Source organism: Lottia gigantea, assembly GCF_000327385.1.
Source record: "Lottia gigantea unplaced genomic scaffold LOTGIsca_23, whole genome shotgun sequence".
Lineage (NCBI taxonomy): Eukaryota > Metazoa > Mollusca > Gastropoda > Lottiidae > Lottia > Lottia gigantea.
In genome coordinates, this window is record NW_008708645.1 from 1153809 (window position 1) to 1164135 (window position 10327).

At 32.9% G+C, this 10327-nt stretch overlaps 1 protein-coding gene across 1 annotated transcript in view; it reads right to left on the reverse strand.

Annotated features, from left to right (window-relative positions):
- LOTGIDRAFT_116145 (hypothetical protein) overlaps positions 1-10327 on the reverse strand; it is a gene marked incomplete at both ends in the record, with an annotated part of 39536 nt that overhangs the window by 27429 nt on the left and 1780 nt on the right. The window contains 2 exons of the mRNA XM_009054940.1: positions 5516-5585; positions 7763-8304. Of these exons, the coding sequence (XP_009053188.1) occupies positions 5516-5585; positions 7763-8304 (612 nt within the window). The remainder of the gene's footprint in view (positions 1-5515; positions 5586-7762; positions 8305-10327) is intronic.

A 10327-nucleotide genomic window follows, 5' to 3' on the forward strand; every position in this document is an offset into this window, starting at 1 on the left:
ATAATAGAGGTCAAAAGATATAGGTCAACAAAAGTCAACAAAGGTCAAAATCGAAAAATGAAAATATCCAAATGCTAAAACCCGTTCCTTTTTTAAAACTATAAAGCTGAAACAACTGAGCTGTTAATACATACTGGCCAAAAGGATGAGGTAATTGTGTGCAAAGTCTCTTTTTGAACAAACGCATCCTATGTGAGTTATGCCCCAGCCCCAAAATGTAAACAATTAGTAATTCAACCTGGATGTGCCACGCCCACATAAGTTTTTTTGTCATAGGTGAATTCATATTCAAAGTGTCTAATTATATTCCAAATATCAAGGTTCAACATCAAATAGATCATAAGATATACATACACTAAGCTCAAAAAGTCGCAAATATTGTAAAAAAAAAACTCAAATTTGAAAAAATCACGAATTTCAATTTTGCTTTAAAAAAACGATTGTTATATATCTATGTAAAGTACACGAGAAGCACATTAGGAAACCGAAAAAATTTACTCTCTAGGTTAATTAGGTCACATGCTAGAGCAGTCCAAAGTTGCGAATTTGGATGTTTTTGGACAGCTATAAAAGCGAAAGTAGACGTCAGAGGTCAAATATGAGAGCATAAACTAATAGACAACGTCAATGACCTTTGACCCAATAAAGGTCAAGGTCATCAAAGGTCAAGGTCAAAAATTAAAAATTTGAATTTCCAAAACCTGTTCCTTTTTTTGAACTAAGAAGCAGAAACAACCGAATGTCTAAGACAAAGTGGTTCCATTCATGAGATAATTGTATGCAAAGTTCCATTTTGAACAAACGTATACTTTGCGAGTTATGCTCCTGGCCAAAAATGTCAATAATGAGTAATATTACCCGGATGTGCCACGCCCACCTTAATTTTTTTGCATAGGGTAATTGATATTCGAAATGTTATGTTGTGTTTCAAATTTCAAGCTTCTACATTATTCAAGTCAAAAGATATAGGTCAACAAATGTCAACAAAGGTCAAAATCGAAAAATGAAAATATCCAAATGTTAAAACCCGTTCCTTTTTTGGAACTATAAAGCTGAAACAACTGAGCTGTTAACACAAACTGGCCAAAAGGATGAGGTAATTGTGTGCAAAGGCCCTTTTTGAACAAATGCATCCTATGTGAGTTATGCCCCTGCCTCGCCACGCCACGCCCACCCCAATTTTTTTGCCATAGGTGAATTCATATTCAAAGTGTCTAGTTGTATTCCAAATATCAAGGTTCTCCATAAAATAGGTCATAAGATATACATACACCAAGATCAAAAAGACACAAATATGGTAAAACAAAACTCAAATTTGAAAAAATCACGAATTTCAATTTTGCTTTAAAAAAGCAATTGTTCTATATCTATGTAAAGTGCATGAGAAGAACATTAGGAAACCGAAAAAATTAACCCTCTAGGTTAATTAGGTCACGTGTTAGAGCAGTCCAAAGTTGCGAATTTGGCTTTTTACGGATAGCTATAAAACCGGAAGTACATGTCTGGGGTCAAAGTATCAAATGATAGCCAAGGTCAATGACCTTTGACCCTATAAAGGTCAAGGTCATCAAAGGTCAAGGTCACGATTTACAAGCCTTCAAAAATTGAAAAAATTCAACCGGAAGTTGCAAAAAAGCAAAAGTCAAATTCAAAAATCCATTTCCAACATTTTTGTCGCCATCGACTAAAGTATACACCAACATAAAAATTTGACCGATCCCATTCTCCCCCGAAGCCCCATTTTGAGTTTTATGAAAAAGTATCAAATCAAGATGGCGGCCGAAGTATTTTTTTCGGACTAAATTTTATTTTAAAATCGGCCATAGAATTAAGATTAATAACGATATACATAATTTCGTTGAAATATTTCAATCACACCGGAAGTTATTCAACCGGAAGTGAAAATCGATTTTCCACTTTAACCGGAAGTGACGCAAAAATTTGGAATACATCAAATGGTTTACATTAGTGACATGCATCTTTTATCAAAATTTCAGATTAATCCGAATAAAACTGAAAAATGGTCCAAAAATTTCGAAAATCGGCCAAGAAATGTCTGCGAAAAATTTTCGAATTTTGAAATTTTGAAACTGCTATTCTTTCAGATTTTAACAGTAGATTCCAAAAATGCAAACCCAAAGAAAATCGACCGAAAAATACGACTTCTAGAGCCGATTATCTATTCTTGCACATATTGAACTGTGGCACTTCCGGTTTTGCAAAAAAGATCCAAAATATATTTATGCACATCGTCGCCTATATCTAAGGTTCGTGAATGTTGAATGGTTGCTGCAACTATTGTAGTCTAAGCTCAGGAAGGTGTGTAAATTTCGAAAAAAAAAAAAAAAAAAAGAATTGACATTTCGATAACAAACAATTATTTGGCAGTACAGTAACAATCGCCACTATAAAATATTCAACCTTCTGTCATACTCTTCTTTTGAACTTTTTGATTTGATACTGAACAATATCACCAACTTTTGTCCAAATTTGTCAAGAATTGACTGCGTTTTTAAGAACAAGTACAATAACTCATACTAAGAATTTTTCACTTTTTCTTGGTGATAACTATGGAAGACCAAACAGCCCCATATTAAGACGCCTTAATCCTTAGCTGTAATTCTTAATTCCTACTCCAGGGTACAAATTACTTAGTTTTTTGCTCTTTGGGCCGAAATTGCATAGCATTTTAAAATTTTATGGAGCAATTTCTTCTGTGATAGTTGAAATTGTATAGAACTTTTTTTTATATAGTTATGTTAGTATCATTGAATTAAATGAATCTTGATTTTATCAATTTTAATACCGGTGGAAAAAATAAATACAAAAGAAGTAGACCTTAAACCCCAAATGTATTTGCGCATTCCGTTTGACACTTGAGTAAATCTAAAAAATCTGTCACCGTAAATAATGCACTTAGGCCTACATGGTTACTTTTTATAATATTTCTTCAAAAATGGCTTTCCTTACTCCTGATATCTTCAATGTTATTTTGGAAGTGAATGAAATACTTGCATTTGTCATATTTATTTCCGTGACATTAAGTCTAAATTTTCAAGGTAGTGCTTATGATTCTCGATTGAGAAAAGTCCAAACCAACTGATATTTAAACCTCGGGTTTGCGGTTTTTCTTACGGAAATGGATATTTAAAAGTTGTTATTATTTTGTTACAAATAGGAGTGTTGTCTTTCGATTGTTAAATGATGAAGCATTAATTTTTTCCACCACGAAGGCCATATCCATGCTGAACTACTCTATCTACCCGAAATATAATCTGCTATCCACTTCAGTATAATATTCCTCATTTAGCACAATCTATGACTACGATACTTTTTATAGTAACAATCATGCCTCCTTTGATTCTGTGCCGACTTTCAGTCCTCGAGAAATTTAATAAAAGGTGCAACAAATTAATGGATTCTCATTGTTTCAGACACAAAATTTACTTTTCATTTATTACTAGAAAATATTATGTATCGCAAAAAACTGCTCTACTGACGAAAATTACAGCACATTTTGCCGAAAATTTATCGCAAACTGCGATGCGATACCGCTTATTTTGCTCCATGTACTCCTTACATTTGTTGGTCATTTTTAACATTTGTTTCACTAAATGATCATTAGTTCATAAAAAAATCAAAATTCTAAATCAAAAATTTGTCAAGTAAAATTTGTATAAGCATAATTCTAAGTTTTTTTTAGTATTAAAGCTAAAAGCTAAACATTTCTTCGGTAACAAATCTTCAAATACAAATCATACCCAACAAATGTTGCTTAGCATTTCACCAAATACATTTCTGGAATATCAAACAGTGCCATCTATCTTCATAATTGTGTGCATTGAAATTATGACGACAAGCGGCGCTGATCGTTGTTGGCTTTTCTGATACAGACTATAGATTCTGATAGTGACATAATGCCAAACTGAATGTTTCTAAAAGCAATTAGCTGCCAGTGAGCATATATTACCTTGCCTAGCAAGTTATATAAAAGAAAAAAGCGTATTTTTTAGTGATGAATCGTTATTTTTACCTGCAAAATCAATAGAGGCCTGCTTGATCCATGTGATCCATGCCATTCCCCGCAAGGGGGTCTGAGACAAGACATTTTATACTGAAAAAGCGTATTTTTTTGTGTGGAATCATTATTTTTATTAGTAGGTCTACATTGATTTTGCAGTTAAAAATTACGATTCAACACTAAAAAATATGCCATTGTGAAGACAGATGGTGATGTTTGATATTCAAAAAATGTATTTGATGAAATGATGATTTGTTACCGAAGAAATGTAAAGAGACATGTGTTAATTAATTTAGCTTTAAAAGTAAGAAAGATAGCTTGCCAGACAAGGTAACATACGCCCACTACCAGCTGTCAGAAATGATAACAAAATCTTTAGTGGCTTCATAATGAATTTGCAAATAATCTTAAAATCATGTAATATAAGTCAAGGCAAAAACAGTTCATCAAGTTATCATCAAATTCAAACATGAACAATGTCTCATCGCTGTACACACCAGAGCAATAACTCTGAAACTGTTGATCCGATTATTACCAATTTCTAACTTGACCGAGATCTCATTAATATATACATGCATATCTAGTTTCATCAAGATTGGATAAAAACTGTAGTCTCTATCGTGACCGTGAGCCGAATTTGACAAGCTTTTACTAAGTAAAGGGCAATAACTCTGAAACCTTTCATCCGATTGTTACCAATTACGAACTCGACTGAGATCTCATCAACATATACATGCATACCTAGTTTCATCTAGGTTGGATAAAAACTGTAGTCTCTATCGTGCCTACAATCGAAATTTGACGCGTTTTTACTAAGTCATTTATCCGATTATTACAAATTTCGAACTTGACTGAGATCTCATCAATATATAAATGCATACCAAGTTTCATCAAGATCAGATAAAAACTGTAGTCTCTTTTGTGCCTACAAGCCAAATTTGATGCGTTTTTAATAAGTCAAGGGCAATAACCCTGAAACTGGTAATGCAATTATTACCAATTTCTAACTTCACCGAGATCTCATCAATATATACATGCATACCAAGTTTCATCAAGATCAGATAAAAACTGTAATCTCTATCGCGCCTACAAGAAATGTGAATCGTCAAAATCCATAATGAATTGTGTGTGTTTACGAACAAATCTAGACAGACAGACGGACGGACATGGTTTAAGCCAATTACGCCCCCCATTTCATGTGGGCATATAGAAATGACAAAACATCTTTTCTTGACACTCCGATTTAGAAAAGTCATATATAGAAATAGAAAGTGAAATTTCTAGTTTGAGGTATATTTGAAATAAAATGAATTGCATATTTCAAGGGATTATGCGACTTTCGTGCAGTACCAAATCAACCCCCAAAATGATGAACCATGGCCTTTAAAAACTCAAACTCATATAATTTTGAAACAGTTTCAAGCCTTATGCCTTCTTCGAAAAACAATTGAAGACACTTACCATCATATTCAATAGCAAATTTATCATAATCACTATTATCTTGCCCATTTCTGTTTTTCTGATCAGGATTAGATGTAGGTGGAAGTGTTGTTGGTGGAGCTGTCTCCGGAGTAAAGTTACCCTTAGCAATTTCTGAAAACAAGACAAAACCATTTGCAAATATGAAGATTTTATTAAGTCAGATGTGTATACTTCTGAAAGAACTTCTCCCGACATTGTACTTACCTGATTTTCTAAATATTATCTATCAAATCAAAGTGGTCTGAAATATCATAAATTTTGAAGAGAGAGTTATTTCCCTTTAGCCACAGCCAAGTGCATATATATAGGACCCTGCATATATAGGACTCACTCCACTTTAACATTTTATACAAATGTAGTCCAGGCTATTTTTAGAAATCTTCTTTCTCTCTCCCTTTTTTGGGTTTTTGCATGCCTATTTTTGAGTAATTTTTGGTTTAGATTTGGAATTTGATGTTTGAAATTGCATTATCTTTAAGATTTGGTGAGATGATGAAAGACCTAAAGTCGGAAGGATAATTCTAAAAATAGTCGTTTTGTGAAGTGCCCAACCACTTGCAGATGAGTATAACCGGTAGTAGTCTACTTGCAATTTGACTAGCTCAAAATTTTCATGGTCATCATATATTGAATTATTTAGGAGACATTAAGGATTGGTCATGCTTTCATTCGACATATTGGAAAGCTTTCAACAAGATTTCTGGAAAAAGTTGTAGAAGGTTGAATTTCGTGAGATGACAAATTAATTAGTGGAGTGAGTCCATACATCCTACTCTGGCATGGCCTAATCTTATGGTAGATTTAGAGATATTGATAATCTCTCGTTAATACTGATAATTAGCTAGTATGAAAGCAGCTGGAAGTTATTTGGATAGAGATGAATAGAATACTTGAAGTGAAAAAGGGGTATGAATGTAATCTCCTAAATACTGGTATAAAGGGTACAAACTGAGAAAATGAGAAATATGTTATTACTTTAAGAAAAGTTAAGCATCCAGACAACGTAGGTGATACAATGATGAACATTATTGATCAAATCCAAATAGGACTCAGAACACTAAAACTTTTTATGTCAATGATTGTATACGAATGTAGTCCGTGTTATTTTTAGAAATCCTCTTTCTCCCTCTCTTTCGGTTTTTTCGAATGCCTATTTTTGACTAATTTTTGTGGTCTACTTTCAGTTTGGTTAGCTCAATATTTTCATGGTCATGATATAGTGCATTTTTGGCCAGGCTTTCATGTGACATATTGGAAAATTTAGAATTTAGAGATTTCTGGAAAAAGTTATAGAAAGTTGAATTTTGTGATATAACATGGAAACAGATTTCAAATGAATTACCGGTCTTTATCCAGTATTCTGAAATATCATCAATTCTGAAGAATTCTGAGTTATTTCCCTTCAGTCATATAAAGTCAAGCCAAGTTAAGCGTCCAGATTAAACAGGCTATGAAATTTGAACTGTTGTGAATTAATGGAATCATTCTCTACCATAAATCAACAAAATATTTATCATCACTTGTATCTTAATTGCCAGTAACACGTGTTAATCTCATCACGTAATAATATTATCATTGCCTGATTAATTAATCCCCCAATTAAGATGGTAATTTGATCTATTTTCTTGCCAGAGAAGGATATATATGCCAACTGGCAACTTTGATTTTAAATAAAAATGTTTGGTAGTTCAGTAATAATCACCAGTATGAAATATTCAACCTTCAGTCCTACACTTCTTTTGAACTTTCTGGAGTGATACAGAACAATAGTACCATGTTTGTATCCGGCAAGGATTGAGGTCAATAACTAAAATAGATCTCAAGTTTTTTATTTTCAATAGAGTTTATCAATGGGCGATGATGAACAATTTCACTAAGTTTTGTTATGATACGTCGAAAATTGTTCCTTATAGAGTGTTTAAATGCTAAAAATTGAACAATGTTCAAAAAACAAAGGCAATAACTCATTAAATATATTTCATTTTTTCTGATTTTCAATGGTTTTCATCATTGGGTCAATACCAAGTTTTGTCAAAATCAGTCAAGAATTGTGCTTTCTAGAGTGTTTATGAGCAATTGTATACAGACATACCGACATCTGTAACAGCAATATACGCCCCCCTTTCATGTAATAAAAACTCTTATCTATCACGTTTACAAGCCATGCAGTTTTTTGGTATTTTCAGGGTTGATATTTGTCGTCCTTCAAAATTCATAGTACGCTGTGTGACACAATAGAACAATTAGAACAATTAGAACATCTAAATTGTAAAACTTACCAGAAGTAAACTGAACTTCACTGATCATAATCCATCTTGTTTCAAAATATAAATTCAATTTGATGAATCTTCCAATACGATGATTTAACTTTATCATAACTTTCCGAGCATTTTCAAAATATTCATCTTTGACAAATTCAAACACAATTGGTGTTCTGTTGTAGTATTTTCCTCCAATACTGAAAAATACTTCAGCTTTTCGAAACACTCGTACATCTTTACTGTAGTGATTGTTACAATGTAGGCTCAAGCCACTGAAGTTGCGCACTGTGTCAAACTTAAAGATAATTTCAATGGGTTTGGTTTTTCCAGTCTCATTTTTCCATCCAACCCATTCATAGCCTTTCATACCGAGTCCTAAAGAGTCCAGACGAAAGTTGGTATCACCTTCTTCACCATCAGTTAGCTGACCAAGTCCTCCAGAGAGTCTTTCATGGATCATACCATCATAAGTAAAATCGTACAGATCAACTTCATTACCTCGCTTGCTGCCTTGTGGCATATCATAGGATACAAGACCATCTGAAAGTAAAAATGATAATTTAATTGTTTCTATTGTGCTGACATATTCTGGGAAATAAAATAAATGGAATTTTACCTCCTACCCTTTTGTACCTAATTGAAAGATAGCTTGCCAGGCAAGGTAATATACGCCCACTGGCAGATTTGATTTTTAATCAAAATATTTAGCAGTACAATAACAATCACCAGTATGAAATATTCAACCCTTAGTCATACACTTCTTTTGAACTCTTTAGCACAATACTGAATAATATTGAGTATGAGTTATTGCCCTTGTTTTTGAAAACGTGTTCAATTTTTAGCTCGTGAAAATTCTAGAAGGCAAATATTCAATCTTCAGCACGGAACTGAATTATAAAACTAAGTTTTGTCAAAATCCAGCAAGAATCATGCCTTTTAGTGTTTAAGAGCTAAATTTGAAAGCGTTTTCAAGAACAAAGGCAATAACTCATACTAAATATTTTTCAATTCTTCTGATTTTCAATAGGGTTCATCCTGGGGTGATTATGAACATTCACAGCAAGTTTCATCAAAATCCGTCAAGAATTGTGTCTTCTAGAGTGATTACAAGCTAAAAATTGAATGCATTTTCCAGAACAAGGGCAATAACTCATACTAAATATTTTTCGATTTTTCTGATTTTCAATAGGGATTATCCTTGGTTGATAACAAACACTCATGTCAAGTTTTGTCAAAATCCACCAAGAATTGTGCCTTCTAGAGTGTTTACAAGCTAGAAGATAGCTTGCCAGGCAAGGTAATATACGCCCACTGGCAGCTTTGATTTTGAACATAAATATTTAGCAGTACAGTGACAATGACCAGTATGAAATATTCAAACTTCAGTCAAACACTTCTTTTGAACTCTTGAGGGCGATACTGAATAATATTGAGTATGAGTTATTGCCCTTGTTTTTGAAATCTGAAGCTCGTGAAAACTCAAGAAGACAAATATTCAATCTTCAGCGCGGTAATGAATAATATTCGGCAAGAGTTTTTATGAGCTACAAATTGAACGAGTTTTCAAGATCAAGGGCAATAACACATACTAAATATTTTTTCGATTTTTCTCATTTTCAATAGGCTTTATCAATGGGTGATAACAAACACTCAAGCCAAATTTCGTTGAAATCCGTCAAGAATTGACAATTTTAAAAGGACAGCAGCATTAGTCTACTCATTTGGAATTCCAACAGTCAAGGGATCTTTAACTCGCACACACTGCAGCCCACAGTGCACATTCAGAGAAAGAACTCCATAATCATGACAACCACCAATAAAAGATAGTTAACTTCAAAAATTATTTGAAGCTGATTTTGACAGGTATTGACTAGTAATTGTTATTAACATTTACCATGTTCTAGAAGATATACAAACTTCCTTCTCCCCCTTACCAAGTCATTTCTTTCTAAATAAGTTTATTATATAAATGCATTTATACTTAACTAATAATTTTGTGAGTTCTAATACCAAATAAATGTATCAGATAAAAATATTGTGATATACATGCAAAATTTTTTAGGCAGCCAAATTTTAACGATCTTAACCTATTAATAGCTATCTATTAATCAAATGGAGCTCATAAATATCATTATCTCTTTCACGATGGACAGTCCAAATCTCTTCAGCTGTTTTTTTTTACCTCAGAAAAAAGATCTTTGAATATTATAATTTATGACCACCAACCAGAAACAAGAAGTTTGTGGTTTAACTCATGTTATAAACAACCAAGTAAATTTTTATCATACTATTAAAATTTTTTAGCAGAACAGTAACAATCACCAGTATGAAATATTCAACCTTCAGTCATACACTTCTTTTGAACTCTTTAGGGCGACACTGAATAATATTTGGTATGAGTTATTGCCCTTGTTCTTGAAAACGTCTTCAATCTTTAGCTCGTGAAAACTCTAGAAGACAAATATTCAATCTTCAGGGCGGTACTGTATAATAAAACCAAGTTTTGTCAAAATTCGGCAAGAATCATGCCTTCTAGAGTTTTAACGAGCTACAAATTGAACGA